The sequence below is a fragment of the Gasterosteus aculeatus genome, chromosome 4 (assembly GCF_964276395.1).
Source record: "Gasterosteus aculeatus chromosome 4, fGasAcu3.hap1.1, whole genome shotgun sequence".
NCBI lineage: Eukaryota > Metazoa > Chordata > Actinopteri > Perciformes > Gasterosteidae > Gasterosteus > Gasterosteus aculeatus.
Window position 1 is genome coordinate 34,072,297 of NC_135691.1, and position 15,229 is coordinate 34,087,525.

General features: G+C 49.6%; 2 protein-coding genes across 4 annotated transcripts; one reads left to right on the top strand and one right to left on the bottom strand.

Annotated features, from left to right (window-relative positions):
* Window positions 1-49: 49 nt before the first annotated feature.
* On the bottom strand, window positions 50-6,664 carry cd9b (CD9 molecule b). 2 transcript variants are annotated; one of them, XM_040175453.2, is made up of 8 exons: window positions 6,509-6,664; window positions 3,173-3,275; window positions 2,378-2,475; window positions 2,011-2,085; window positions 1,793-1,894; window positions 1,366-1,455; window positions 1,039-1,122; window positions 50-628 (listed from the first exon to the last, which is right to left on the bottom strand). In XM_040175453.2, the coding sequence occupies exons 1-8, from the start codon at window positions 6,575-6,577 to the stop codon at window positions 563-565; spliced, it is 687 nt and encodes a 228-aa protein (XP_040031387.1). In that variant the 5' UTR covers window positions 6,578-6,664; the 3' UTR covers window positions 50-562. The 2 variants fall into 2 exon arrangements, with proteins under 2 accessions (XP_040031387.1, XP_040031388.1); XM_040175454.2 differs by lacking the exon at window positions 6,509-6,664 and adding an exon at window positions 4,903-5,152.
* A 1,986-nt stretch (window positions 6,665-8,650) lies between these two features.
* On the top strand, window positions 8,651-15,201 carry c4h12orf56 (chromosome 4 C12orf56 homolog). 2 transcript variants are annotated; one of them, XM_040173969.2, is made up of 14 exons: window positions 8,651-9,215; window positions 10,407-10,602; window positions 11,183-11,198; window positions 12,125-12,314; window positions 12,397-12,552; window positions 12,724-12,803; window positions 12,904-13,048; window positions 13,147-13,241; window positions 13,568-13,657; window positions 13,745-13,820; window positions 13,914-13,988; window positions 14,079-14,156; window positions 14,275-14,456; window positions 14,794-15,201. In XM_040173969.2, the coding sequence occupies exons 1-14, from the start codon at window positions 8,964-8,966 to the stop codon at window positions 14,903-14,905; spliced, it is 1,743 nt and encodes a 580-aa protein (XP_040029903.2). In that variant the 5' UTR covers window positions 8,651-8,963; the 3' UTR covers window positions 14,906-15,201. The 2 variants fall into 2 exon arrangements, with proteins under 2 accessions (XP_040029903.2, XP_040029904.2); XM_040173970.2 differs by lacking the exon at window positions 13,914-13,988.
* The last annotated feature ends 28 nt before the right edge of the window (window positions 15,202-15,229 follow it).

Consider the following 15,229-nt stretch of genomic DNA (forward strand, 5'->3'; position numbering starts at 1 on the left):
GTGTAGAAATGTTTGACAAACGTCTTACAAAGTCTCAGTTCAACACAAGTCACTGTTCTAGAGTTAATTTATTTGGCATTTTAAAAGATAAATCTGAACTTCAAATCAAAATATTTGCATAAAACTCCACATCTTAAAAAAAAAGAATAAAAAAAAAAAATCCAAAAAGTGCAACTTGAGGAACTAGCAAAAACAATACACGCACTAAAATTTAAATCCGCAGCAAAAAGCCGGTTAGATCAAACGTCAAACACAATTTAAATGACACCAAATGTGCAGAGTGCAGCGACAGTCAGTCCTCCAGGAGGCCGCAGAGGCCACGACGCATTAAGATGTGAATCATCACGTTGGGAACAACAGTTCAGTTTACTTTGTGGGGAGATTACACGTTTCCTCTGAGTGGAAAAGAGCCAAAACAACAACAACAACAACCAGCTCGGGTCGCGCACGCTCACAGGTGTGTTCCTCCCGTACGGACCCGAGCGGTAAACTAAGAGACGACTGTTAGGACGATTACGCGGAGATCACTTGTAGAAAAAAGGTGAAAAGAGCGCGTCTCCGCTCAGACGTAGTCCCTGGACCTCTTGATGGCACAGCAGAGCATCATGCTGAAGATCATGCCAAAGATCTGAGGAGGAGGAGAGACGCGTTAAAGGGGAATAGACGGCTGTGGAGTCAAAGTTCAGCGTGTGTACAGGGAGTACGTCTACTGGTGACTCCTGTGCAGGTCATCATCTCCCCCTTTCCTCCCTCACTTAGGAATGAGTTTGTTTTTGTTGAGTGACTCAACAAATCACCGGGGCGGTGGCGGGAATCTCACTGACATTAACGTCACGGGTCATTTAGTCCAAGCTTTTTATCCAAAGCGAATCATGCGCCACAGGCTCTACTCCGGGCGCCACAGGCTCTACTCCGGGCGCCACAGGCTCTACTCCGGGCGCCACAGGCTCTACTCCGGGCGCCACAGGCTCTACTCCGGGCGCCACAGTCGACCCTAACGGAGCGAATAAAGACTAAAAAGAATAAATAAAGACTTGCCATGATGACCCCGATGCCGATGCCGACTCCGCCGATGATGTGCAGCCTGTTGTTGAACATCGCGTCGATGGCGGCTGGACAGCTCTGTCGGAGGAGAGAGCAGGACAAATAGATTTAATTGAGAAAAAAAAAAAAAAACAGAAAAGGAGAAATTTGGGCGATTTGAGTCGACTGCTTTTTAATTCTTAAAAAAGGCCCGCCGGGATAAATGGACCAGGGGAAGGTGGAACAAGTTCATCGGTCTGCGGTTCGAATTCATTCGTTCATTCGTTCCACCCGAGAAAGGAACCCGTGGTGACGTCACCGTGGGGCCGCGTGTTGCGTTACCGTGGTGATGAGGATCTCCAGCCCCTCCTTCTTGGGGCAGATGTCCTTGGCGGCGTCGATCACCGTCCCCGTCGGGCCGCAGCAGTCGAGCTGGGGGAGGAAACAAGAACGCCGCAACTTTAGTTCCTCCCGGAGACAAAGATCGCACAAGTGATCAATTAATTGATGCGGAATAAAGATCAGGTGCAAAGTACAGAAAACAATGATCCCGTGTTTGTTTAAAGGCTAAAACGTGAACTGATCATTCGTGATGACAGATGGCTTGCCAGATAAATACAGATAAAAAGGTCACCCTGATGAAGGGGATGGTGTCACACGAACAAGCCACACGTGCATTTGTGACGGCTGCGCTCCACGTAGGACGCGTTGGAGTTTACTGGGACTTATCAATGTGTGTGTGTGTGTGTGTGTGTGTGTGCGCGCTCACTCCAAAGTGGATGAGACGCAGCGTCTCCTTCAGCGCCTCCTGTCGGGTGTCTTTGTAGTTGGTGTAAGTCTGCTTGTAGAACTCTGTGACGTCTTCCACCACCTGAACGCAAAGAAAGAAAACAACAACCTGCAGACTCTGACAGCTGAATGTGTGTGTGTGTGTGTGTGTGTGTGTGTGTGTGTGTGTGTGTGTGTGTGTGTGTGTGTCTTGTGTACCCTGTCCTTGTTGGAGAGACCCCAGATCCCAGCAGCCACCTCCACAGCGAAGATGATGAGCAGGAAGAAGAAGAACTAGACAGGAAAACCAGAGTCAGCACGTTTGTTGATATAAAAACGTTCTCATGAGATCATACTAGTCGTCGTTTGCTGAAGGTCGGCGTCTGCAACGCTACATTGAGAAAAACTGGCACAGGTGAGTGCATTGTGGGTAATGAGTAACTGATAAAACGGGGGATTTGAAAGAAACACTACAAACGTTACGAGTTTTACAGAAACAGCCACTTGAAAATCTCTAGGTGACCCATTAATAGAAACGGTCGCTTCCTGCACCTTTAATATTTATATATAATTAAGAATGACTCACCAATCCCAGCATGCACGGCGACTCTTTGATTGCGCCGCAGCATCCCAGGAAGCCCACCACCATCATCAGAGCCCCCGCCGCAATCAGGATGTACACGCCTGCAGAGCAGATGCACAATGAGGTCACGCCTGGGGGGGGGGGGGGGGCCTCGGACCACATTCTCCCTCCTCCACGGTCACTGATCCAATCAGCACAGACTGAACGATTAGTCGAGCAGGTCGATAACTTCAGCTGGATGACTGAAACATGGAGGGTTTTCTTCACACCACCTTTCTGGAGCCATTTTGCAGAAACCTTCTCCCCAATTTGCATTAATGAGGGAGCCGATTCATTCCTTTTAAATACACAAGACTCTGACCACCTAACAACACACGCACACACACACACGTGCACAAACATTCCTCCTCCCAAGCAGTTAAGATGTTTGTCATTTTTGGAACAATCCTCTGCCGCCTCACTGCCCACTTCCCTTGTCAGTTTGATGGCAGCAAAACACAACGAGTGACGGGAAGGGAGGGAGTCTCTTGTCCCCGAGTGGAGGGGGGGGGGGGGGGGGAAGGGAGGGAGGGGGGGGGTAACAAAGAGGTCCCTGTCAGCCGGGGCGGAGAATGGAAGCCGTGTGATGAGGCCTCCGCCCTCGCTTTGGCCTCAGCTGCCCCGAGCGCCCTGCAGCTCGGCTCCCCGAACTCGGCTTGGTAGCTTGGCCCCGCCCCCCCCCCCAGACACACACACACACCTGGAAAGGGTCCGCAGGTGAGAGACGGCAGCGAGATGTGTGTGTGGGCGCGTCCTTACCGGTGAAGAAGACAGTGGGCGAGTTCTCCCCGTCAAACAGTCCCGCCGTCCTGGAGTCAAAACGCAGCCAGAGGCCCACGGCCAGCACGCCGGTACCTGCGAGCTACGAGAGCCACGGGGACACACACACACACAAAAAGGGTCAGAACCCAAAAAAGGACACTAAACTCGCCCGTCGCCTTTGGGTCTGCGATGGTAGCGGCATCTCAGCCGGCAGGAAACACCGGAAGCGGCAAAAAAAAAAAAAAAAAGGAAGCCTGACTGGTCGCTCCACATTCCAACCCCACCCAGCAGAACCTCAACTAACGGAGCTCGTAGAACAACATTGGTTCATCCGTAAACAAGCATGAGCAGATTCCACGTGTGTGTGTGTGTGTGTGTGTGTCTTCTGTGGCATTTACCTCAGTAAATACACCCTGGAATGACTCACTGTGTCCACAGCAACGGCAAAACACAAGTTTACATCAACCAACACGAAGATCTTCCATAAGTCAGTCAGTCTGACGTGTTTGTCTTGTGCAACCGGAGGCGAGAGGAGACGTCTGACTGGAGCCATTGTGCAGACACGTCCTCCTTCAGCCCGATAACCGTGAGTCAGCGGACAGACGCACACACTTTACCCACCTCAGTGGTAAACGCATGGAAGACATCACCGAAATTACTCATTTTTAACATTTATCCCATTTAACACGATTACTGCAAGTAGGGAAGACGGGACGGGAAGATAAACCCGGTTTATTTACAGCAGTGAGGAACTTCCCCAAAAAACAGCTGGGTGACATTTTGGAATGAACAAACTGGCGGGATCTGACTTTTAGGCGGCGGTCTCGTGTGTCCACTCGTGGGTACAGTCTGTGGGATCACTGCACACGTTAACCATTAATCGTGGACTCGCAGAACGTGTGAACACCTCCAGGCAGTAAATACACAGCAGAGGTGGAAAACCTTCCCGTCAGCTCAGCCGAAAACAAAGCAAATAAACAAAAAAAACGTCCCTCAATTGGGGGACACTTGTTTGCCCTTTCGGCGGATGGCGAACGCGGCCTCACGTCTTGGGCTCGGGACTTTGCAGAGATGTTCGGAGACGGAACAACAACAGAACTGGAACGGGAATCTCAAGAAAGCCGCAAAAAGGCGCCGAATGGAAAACCGGCGTTTTACACTTGGATTATCGTGAAGATGGAATGTGAGATGGTATATTAATATTTTAGCTCCGCTGCGATTACAGATCCAGTGTTGATGAGCACAAAATGCATTTTTTTTGTTCTGCCAACTGCCTGATCATAGAGAAAAAAAATTCTGAACAACTTCATTTCATCTCAGAGGCACCGAGCGAAGCGAAGCGAACTCCCCATTCTCAGGAACACCTCGTGACTTTCAACGAGATCAAAGTCTTCACCTGCTCTTCTCAGGGGACCAGGTGACCCAGGAGGAATCAGGTGGAGGCATTTAACCAATCGGGCTCTGCAGTTCTCACTGGAGAACATCATCAGCCCCCAGAAAGGATTCAAATTGAGCTGTATTTCCATCAGAAAGAGTTTGTGGGCTAAAAACAGTTTAGGTTTACAATCTAAGTTTTATAAAAAAACAGAAGCCAAGCGGTTCCTCAAAAACAATACGCAGCTACAAATTTCACAGAACCTGGGGCTTATGTTTTAAACGGTTTTCACTTCCCCCTGAAACCGGTTTCCAAAGCACTAAGCAGAAGAGTGCCAGGTGTATGTACATACCCAGAAGAGAAAGTTGAACACAAACATCAGGTACTTGATACACTGCAGGGCCGCCATGGCTTCAACGTCGAGATTCAGGTGCTTCTAAGACGAAAAACCCACACGCGAGTGTCTCCTGTTCAAGAGCAAACTTGTCCTCTTTGTGGTGGGGCAAACAGAAAAGAACAGGAGGGGAGTGTTTTTGCTTTTATGTGAACCACACCCTTGCACGGTTGACCTGGGTGGACTCAGCAAGGCAGGGGGAGGGAGGGAGGGAGGGAGTGGGAGGGGTTGGGGAGTGTGGGAGGTATCTTCACTTCCTGCTTATCTCGGGGCAGGGGACCTCGAGGTGTGAAGAACCCGAGCAGGTGAATGCAATCATCAAACGGAGGCCGGAGGCCCCCCGACGCCCACCGGCCCACGACGGGCAAACGGACCGGCCCAAAACGGACCTTTAATTACAGGAAACTGTGCAAATACCGTCTGCTGACGCAACACAGACTCTGTGGTGTTTGCTGAGGTAACTGGAGCCGCCCTCCCCTCCCCTCCCAGTAGACCCAGTGAAACCAACAACACCAGCTTTGTCCCCAAGCGGGGCTACAACCTCCCTCCCTCTCTCCCTCCCTCTCTCTCTCTCTGAGGGGTAAAAGCTAAAAAGGAAGACATTGATGTGAGGAGAGGTGCAATAAAAGCCATTGAATGAGCAGCTTTCACCACAGATTGGACTCCATCACGCCCCCTGCTGGATTGCATCATTATGTCTCTGACCTGCACGCCCAGAAAACAGTTGCAGTCGCTCGGCCCTCCACACCACAACTAAACCACCATGTGAAAAGCCCTTTCTTTCTCTTTGACAATTACAAAAATTGGCATTGTCTTGACAATTGAAGGGAAAAGCTATTTAAAGCGTGTTTGTGCCGGTGTCGGCACATCTGCTCGTGGCAGGTGAATGCACGCATCAATTAATCACATAATGGAGATAAATTAATGCATAAGCAAACTGTGAGAGGTCACAGAGACAGTGAGGGAAGTGGAATGGTCTGTTTGAATAGCCAACATGTTTGACTCCATCACTTTTAAATGACACATTCAGACTCGTGCTTTCGGAGTACCGGAGAATATTCAAAATGTCAACAGACGAATGCACAATCCTAACATTCTGAACACGACGGAGTTTAGAATAGCTGACAGACCTGTGAGAAAAACAACAAGGAAACAAGGGGGTGTGGTATGAAATGCACAATCACTGCTTTTAATTTATTTAAATATTGGATGTAAAGTATTTTCTTTTCTGTTGCTACATAACTGCAAAGTCTGGGAGCTTTCTCCATCTGTGCCGACTGCACAAAACACAGAAGAGATTATTGCCATAAAAATGAACTTCAAGTATCAAAAATAAAAGTACCTGTTATGGAAAATGGATAAATCAAAAAGATCATTAATGCATTCATGTGGACATGAATTGCTGCAGCTTCTAAAGGTGGAGAACATTATTTCTATACTTGAATATCCTTATGATTACACTTTGAAATGCATCATACTGGGTATGAATAAAGTAAATCTGCTAAGTGCATAAAGCTATCGATAAGAAGTGAATCTTGCTCTCATTTGAATTCGTGTTTCTCACCCAGAAGACGAAGTTGAAGACGAAGAGCGCGTACTTGAGGCACATCTCCCAGCTGCTGAGAGCAGTCATCGCGGCTCCGGGTCTGGAAGAAGTTAGCTCGAAATAAAACTGTCAAATATCTGCAAGTCTCTCCCCGCTCGTGCTCCTATTTAAGGGGTGGGTTCGGCTCCGAGGCGTTCGGCTCGCTTCGGCCACCTTCGATAGTTTCCGTCACTCGGGCGGAGCGCGCGGGCACCGAATCGGGAGGAACCAAGTGACGAGTTATGGGAGAAAAAAACACACGTAAGGTTATAAAACACAGAATAGAAGCAGCGACTGCAACAAAATAAGTAAACTAGAGGTGGTTTACAAATATATATAAACGCCTGTATTAAAAGGTTGAATTCAGACTCAACAATAAAAAATACATAAACCAAAAGTAGAAGTAGCACAATGGCCCTTTATGGAATAATTTGCATCATATCGTTGTACTCAAATCAATGACGCATTTCACACTTGCAATGTTATTATTATCGTTTTATTGTTATGTACCTAATGCGTACTAACCCATGACAGTCATTGTCTACATTAAGATAGATGTGACTGAAGGATGCATTTTTTATATTTAGATTTATTGCAGTTTATGAGATGAAATCTCCTATTGGGTGATGAATGACTTACTCAACAAACCAGGAAAACGTGCACAAAGATAAGCAATAATAAAAAGATAACGGAGGAAATGACTAATGATTTTAAACCTTATCAAAGTGACATGGAGGTCAACATGCTAAAACCAGCGTGTGTGTGTGTGTGTGTGTGTGTGTGTGTGTGTTTGTGTGTGTGTGTGTGTGACTACATTCTCTCCTTCTCTTTCGGTGGAAATGTGACGGTTCTTCTGCAGAACAAAGACAACAGTGTGTCCGGCCAGCCCACGACTTTTGTTTGCAGCTGCACACACACACACACACACACACACACACACACACACACACACACACACATATAGATACAGATGATGAAGAGGATGAGGAGGAGGATGAAGGAGCACAGAGCGACTCAGCTGACCAGAAGCGAGGGAGGAAAGTGACCCATGTCATGCGACTTCTCCAACAAAACCTCCAAAAATCTGCCTTTTGGCAGCACGAGACAGACACTATACATCCGTATATAAATGTATATGTACATCCGGGCGATGAGATGTGTCATCTTAATGCTCGTGTGAGGAAAACACAGATCTGTTCAAACACAGAGCTTCCTATTAACAACGTTTACAGCCTCATCCAACAGAGTCATGGTGTTAAAGACAGATCTGTTCCTCTGTGGAACAACAGGCCTTGATCTCCTGCCCAGTGTGTGTGTGTGTGTGTGTGTGTGTGTGTGTGTGTGTGTGTGTGTGTGCGTGTGTGTGTGTTTTGGTTAGTAAAACAACTCTGCGTTCATCTCTGAGTCCATTTACAAAGCTCCCCTTCAAAGCTGCAGCGACTCTCCCTCTCTCATCCTCCCGTATCTCTCTCTCCCCCCCTCTCTCCCACTTTCTCTCTCTCCCTCTCTCATCCTCCCATATCTCTCTCTCCCCCCCTCTCTCCCCCTTTCTCTCTCTCCCTCTCTCATCCTCCCATATCTCTCTCCCCCCCTCTCTCCCCCTTTCTCTCTCTCCCTCTCTCATCCTCCCATATCTCTCTCTCCCCCCTCTCTCCCACTTTCTCTCTCTCCCTCTCTCATCCTCCCATATCTCTCTCTCCCTCCCTCTCTCCCCCTTTCTCTCTCTCCCTCTCTCATCCTCCCATATCTCTCTCTCCCCCCCTCTCTCCCACTTTCTCTCTCTCCCTCTCTCATCCTCCCATATCTCTCTCCCCCCCTCTCTCCCCCTTTCTCTCTCTCCCTCTCTCATCCTCCCATATCTCTCTCCCCCTCTCCCACTTTCTCTCTCTCCCTCTCTCATCCTCCCATATCTCTCTCCCCCCCTCCCCACCTTTCTCTCTCTCCCTTTCTCATCCTCCCATATCTCTCTCTCTCCCTCTCTCTCTACATATGCAACTATAACTATAGTATAAATAGATGTTGCTTGTATGTACACGCACTTGTTTTGTGTGTTATGCTCGTTTGTTTTGTGCACGTGTGATGTTACACGGTGAGACTCCTTGTTGCCTCATTGCAGCGCGTGCGTATCACTCGTTCTTTCTTCGTCCAGAGCCGCTTCGAGACTGCAGCCAATCAGCAGCGCTCCCCCCTCGCTGCGCGGACCAATCAGAGCGCCGGTTCCGCCGCCGGCGCGTCACGGCGGCGGTTCACCTGCTCGGGTCACACGTTCACGGGACGGGAGCAGCGTCGCCCGGTGGTTTCTCCCTCTCTCGCGTTTTGCGTTGTAAGTTGAAAGCTAACGGATGGGAAGCGGCACGGGACCCCCCGCCGGGCGCCCCAGCGGAGGTTAACGGCCACGAAGTTCGACCCCCCCCCCCCCCCCCGGTAACCGGCGATGGCGCGGACGGGCTCCGGTGCGCTGCTCTCCCGCCGCAACGTCAAGCTGGACTCGTTCCTGAAGCGGAACACGGAGCGCGCGGTGTACGAGCGGATCCGAGCCCACGAGCCGTGCGTGGTGATCACGGAGACCATCAACAAGGTGTTCATGCACGTGGTGCTGAGCGACGAGCGCGTGTACCTGGCCGAGTACTCGCCGCGCACGCTCACCGAGGCCTTCGGCTTCAGGCGCGTGCGTGACATCGAGCTGGTGAGTTCACGGAAATTTTGTTTCAAATGATTCGCTCAAACGATGCGATCACAGCCCGACGATGATCAATTAATCAATTAAGGGATCGACGGAAAAACAGCTCCAGGACGTCACTTAATTCTCCATTAATCTGGATTGAAAAACTAATATAGTAAACTATTAAATGTATGTTCAAATAACAGTGAGATATTTTAAAGTTACTTTTTAACGGAAGAAAGAAACCTCTCGATGATCTCTAGTTCTTCCTCATTGTCATCAACGCAGTTGTCATGGAAACCCACCGTTCAGATGAACTGCTTCGTGCTCTAAAATGGGAATACTCAATTATCTAAAAAGTTTTTATTTTTCTGTGTCAAACTATCTCGATTAAGCACTTAAGCACCTTTTATTGGCCTCCTTTCACTTATTATTATTGGTATTATTCTGAATTCATTATTTATACAAACGCTTATTAGACCGTACCCCGGCTTAAAGTTAAAAAATACATAAATTGCTGGATTTCTTAACACTCCAAACTTGACTAATGACTAAATCATAACTTTATAAAGCTGATAAAATATAGTAGTACTTTTCAACCCATTTCTTCTTCACTTCTATGTATCTGCATTGCTTTTAAAGTGATTATATGATCTGTTTTTACCTGGTAATCTGACCTTGCCTTTAGAAAGCCTAAATCAAAGTGCCTGTGAAACTCCTACGATTTGTCAGGATTACACTAAACTGCTTCTGGTTCTAAATCAATGACGGGATAAAGAACAAAGAATCAGTTTTCGTCTCCTTGCTGTTCGATAAAGATTCTGACTAATCAGGAAGCGATCAGATTACACCGATTGACCCCGTCTAGACCCCCGGGGGGCAGGACACGCCTCTTATACCCCCTTGTTATGTCACGTAGGTCAGAGGTCAAAGCTTTACATTCCTTCCCACAGAGTTAATCCCATCAGATTATTATTTGTAGACTCACTGAGACGTCAGGCTGAAACTCCCCTCTATTTAAATGAATACAGTATGTGGACATCAATTAATAACAGAGACGATTATTTCACTTTTACTTACACTTCAATTACCTGCTTTGATTCATTGAAGCTGATGTAAAGTAATGAGGTAGAATCTTAAACGCCATAAAAGACGCTGCTGTGCGTCCGAGTAAATATTAGAACACGGATCTTTATCCCTGTTTCATCTCTTCAGGTCAACGACCTCCCAGATTTCCTCCGTGGGAGGAGCCGAGACCTCTGCCAGCACATTCGAGTCACCTACCTCACGGACAAGCCTGCTGTGAGAGGCCGTGATTGGCTGAGGAGAGACAGGGGGGTGGGGCTTCCCGCCGCGCTCCCGCCCTCTCGCAGGACCAGCCACTGCCCGACGATCACGTACACCTTACAAGGTAAAGAGCTGGGCTTAAATGTAACAAATGCATTAATTTTCAAGTTAGATCCCCGTTGTTTGTAATGGCGGCCGTGGCCGAGGAGGAAGAGCAGGTGATAGATCATCAAGCAGGGAATGCTATAGTGAGGGGGGGGGGCTACGTTGTGATTGACAGGTCTCTGCCAGATGCTTTTAAGGCGCCTCTGAGTCACTACTCAGTCCGAACAAGGTCTCTTCCGTTCATCGGTGCCAAAAAAGCCAAGATGGCGACGGCCGGAACGGCGAACCCGACGCTTCAAAGGCGCAGTCGGCTGACCAATGGGGGGGGCGACGAATACGTCGACTTCTTATCCAATAATCTGCGACTTTTAACTGAACACGAGAGATCAAGGGAAACTGTGTGACAACTTTTATTTGAGAAAAACTCCTGTAATTTGATGCAGGTTTGGAGAAAAGTTATTCAATGGTCCTTTTTTAATTTTTAAAATCTGTAACAAACGGCAGCAGTGAGGCTCATGTGTCCTTCGTCTCTTGGCTCATTTCCTTCGAGGCCTTTTTGTGTAACTTTAACTCTCCCCATGTCTTTGTTTCCTTGATAGGACATCCTGCACAGAGGTGAGCATCACACACACACACACACACACACACACACACACACACACACAATAGAACCTGAGACCGGCTGCGGTTGCTTTTACTTTTTAACTCTTGAGTGCCAAATACTGTTTTTAACCGCTGGTGCAAAAAGAAGCCCGGTTCCTGCTTCAGTGATTCCAGCTGTCACTTTATGATCAGTTTTTAACGCGTCCGGTCGTCAGGGAGACGGACAAACCCTTTGAGCCACGAAGCCTTTACGGTGGTGTTTCCACGTGGTTCCACGCTCTTCACAAAGGGATCGACTGAGCAATGAGTGAAAGCGACCTCGCGCTGACGGCGCCGTGATGATCCTCCTCCGGGTCTCAGGTGGCTCCTGACTTATTGAATAAGTTTCACCTCGCTCGGCGCGTCGTTCTTCGGTTCCTCTGACTCGTCACAGAGACCCAAATGTATTTATTTTCCCCAGAAATTATCATGAAAGTTCAATATATTGTTTATTATTATTATCGTTAAAACAGTTTTTTGTTTTTTTACCTTTGTCTTAAAATAGATTGTTTCATCCAGCCAGAGGTATAAACTGTACTGACTTCTGCATTTTATCCAAAACATGAAAGTAATTGTGGTGGATAAGATTTACATAATTTTAAAGAAAAAGTGAAGAATTACACTTTAAACATTAAAACATGCACATCTGAATTAATGCGAACAAGTTGTGCCGTTTTTCAGCTTTTAATCTAATTATAATGTGAAATTTAAGGTATTTGTGTCAACTTTTCAGTAAAATTGTTCTCGGCCCTTCGCGTCCTGTTTTCTATTTGGGGGGCGGGAGGCGGGGTCCTGAATTCCTCAACTATGTCACTCAGCGAATGAGGACATGGGGGGGGTCATTAAACTCATTCAACAAGAGGAAAAACACGTCCTGGTGTCTGTTTCCTGTCCCTCAGGCCCCCCGGGGAGCTTCCCCCATTACCTCCCTCGCGTTCCGCCTCCTGCCCGGACCCGGAGAGCCTGGGCCTCGCCGGGGTCCCGCACCCCCCCGACCGGCCCCCCTCCACGGCGCCCTCCCCCACCGGCTCGCCCACCTCGCCTCTCTCGCCGGACAGCCGCGGGCTTCACTTCCCCGACACTGGGCAGGTACACACCATGTCACCCCCCCACCCGCCCCCCCCTCTGGGTTTTTGGTTCCTCCTCATTGACCCGATGACCCGATGTCCAGGTCCCGAGGAGGATCGGCTCGGTCCTGTCTCGCCTGCTGAGGAGGGACTCGGCGAGCGGCGGACAGGAGAGGGAGGCCGAGCTGCATTTCTACGCCGTGTCGAACGCGTCCAGACTTTACCTCCACCTGCAGAGCTCCTGGAACAGCTTCATCATGGTGAGCGGGTCACCGGCCAGCCGGCGATACGCCGCGATGGAGGGACGCGTACCGACGGGGTCCATACGCGTCCTCCATCGGTGCGATCTAGACACACAATCTGATTCAGAAGGGAATGGACATTCCTTTATGTGTGTGTGTGTGTGTGTGTGTGTGTGTGTGTGTGTGCAGAGGTCCACGCTGTCCTTGGACCCCCTCCACAAAAGGGCCTCGTCTGACTCCTGTCCCAAAACGCGACTCCCTGCCGCCAGGTAACCGAGCTCTCCTGTATCACAAAGCTGTGAGAGAAGCAGAATCATGCGTGTCTGTGACCGGCTGTGCGTGTGTGTGTGTGTGTGTGTGCGTGTGCAGCTGGGAGCGGACGGCTCACCTGTTCGGTCAGCTGAGCTGTGAGCTCCTGCAGGAGGGGATCAGCGTGGAGAGCCTCTACCTGCTGCTGCAGGAGCTGAGAACCGCCGCTCAGCGCGACGTCTCCCTGCGCCGCCTCTTCTGGAACGTGAGACACGTCGGGCCTCCGTCGTTAGTGGTCGTGTTGTGTCGTGACGCCGCTGTTAAACGCTTGTGTGGTTGTGAGGATTCCCTGTTGTGCTTCAGTCCAGCGAGCTGTTGGACTTCCTGGTTCTCACTCTGGAGGAAGCTCTGCACGGCCCCCAGAGCCCCAGCGGAGTCTCCACAGCAGATCAGCTACTGTAAGCTCCAGAGAGAGAGTGTGTGTGTGTGTGTGTGTGTGTGTGTGTCTGCGTGTGTGATCTTAGATTCTTAATCCAAACGGGGAAATAACCCATTGAGCTGATAAGCTGCTTTGTTTTTATACAACACACTTACGGCTGCTGGAGAAGGTGTGTGTGTGTGTGCGTGTGTGTGTGTGTGTGTGTGTGTGTGTGTGTGTTGGACATTGATTCTCTCACGAGAGATGAAGCTTCTGGGAATAAACCCGTTGGTTTCGTGGTCAACTAACGCCTGAATATGCAGTAATGCAAACGTGCAGCTTGATTGGCTTGATGCTCCCGTGCAGACTGAGCGCCCTGATCGCCCAGACGCTCGCCGTCATGTTCAGAGAGACGGAGGTCGAACCCGCCAGGCTCAACCTGCTCTCCGCCAAAAAGTAAAGACCCAGACACTTCGTCCTTTATAGAGCTGCTGGATGCAGCCGCTGCTCCTCATCACCCCTCTCCTCCTCCTCCCCCCCCAGAGGAGCCCTGGCCTCCAGGATGCTGCGGGCCTTGATGTGTGACGCAGAGGACCAAAGGTCACCGACGGACTGCGAGGTGAGTCTCCTCGCCGCTCGCGTCCACCGCGCCCGTTGATTTCGCCGGTTTTTAACACCCCCCCCCCCCCCCCCCGCCGTGCTTTTCTGTCAGCGGCAGGCCTTGCTCGCCGAGTACCTGGACGCCGCCTGCTCGCTGCTCTTTGAGCTGCTGCTTTTAGGCCACGACGTGAGTTTATACAAGAAACATACCTGGTCTGCGATGATCAGGTGATCTGGCCTCTGCTGGTTGTGACTTTACGCTTTGTTCAAACTTTAGGCCAGCAGATGTTCCTCCGCTGACCACTTCCTGTCCATTGGCTGGATCCTCGGCGTCCTGCAGCCTCATCCCCAAATGGTACTCATACAGCAACACCAACACATCGAACTTCTTCCACACGCACGTCTCTAAACGATATCGAAGGACGGTTCCCCCTGAGACACGTTTTAAAAGCCTCTCCTCCACCGCTCTGCAGTTGTCCTTCATGGGGTACCAGGTCCAGCAGGTGGTCCAGGTTCTGTCGGACCCGCAGGAATCCTTCCTGAGTCCACTTCAGTCCGTTCTGCTGTTCCAGCGCTGCCGCCTGCTGCTGGCCTGCCTGCAGTACAACGAGCAGCTGGCCCAGCACCTGCGCTCCCACTTCAGAGAGGAGTTCAGGTGCGTCGGCACATCGTTTGTTGAGGGTTTTGCTACGGACGCCGTCCGAGACCACCGTGGAAGTCCGCACATTTCAATCGGATTTGTGGCCCCTCCTCAGGGGTCCACTTGAATAAACCTCCCGGGGTTTACAGACATATGCAAACTGGTCAAGGTGTAGCTCCAAGCTATACTATACTTAGATGTATCAAAAGTTAAAGTGTTTATTATGTAGAATGCTACATTATAGAATATAGCGCTGCATATTATTTTTGTATCAAAGATCTAGTCGGGTGGAGGCATTAATTAGGACTCTAATGGAAGCGCTCTAATGGGCTCCACCCCCACCCCCCTGCAGGTACTCGGTGAAGCTGTCGTGCGCCGAGGAGAAGCTGCCGCCTCACTACCCGATCAGCCAACCGACCCTCCACCTGCTCGGCCAGATTCTGACTCTCCACCGGCACGGGTGATGGTGGGTTTGTGCTCTGCAGTGGATGAACTGAGCGGGACGAGTGAAACAAGGAACTCAGCAGAATTAATCACGAAAGCACTTCTTTCTATAACTGTTTTTTCTTATCAGTATTCCTTTACTGCCGTGAAGCAGAACTCCTCTGTAGCATGTTAGCATGCAGTCAGCTGCTAATTGACACTAAAACATCTGTTGTGTGAACATCCTTCCCTGAATGTTTGGATTCGCCCTCTGTGTGTTTAAAAAAAACGTGTAAATGTCCTTTACACGCTCTGAATAAAAGGTTTTGAAGTGGAAGTCGTCTCAAACACTACAAATTAAACAC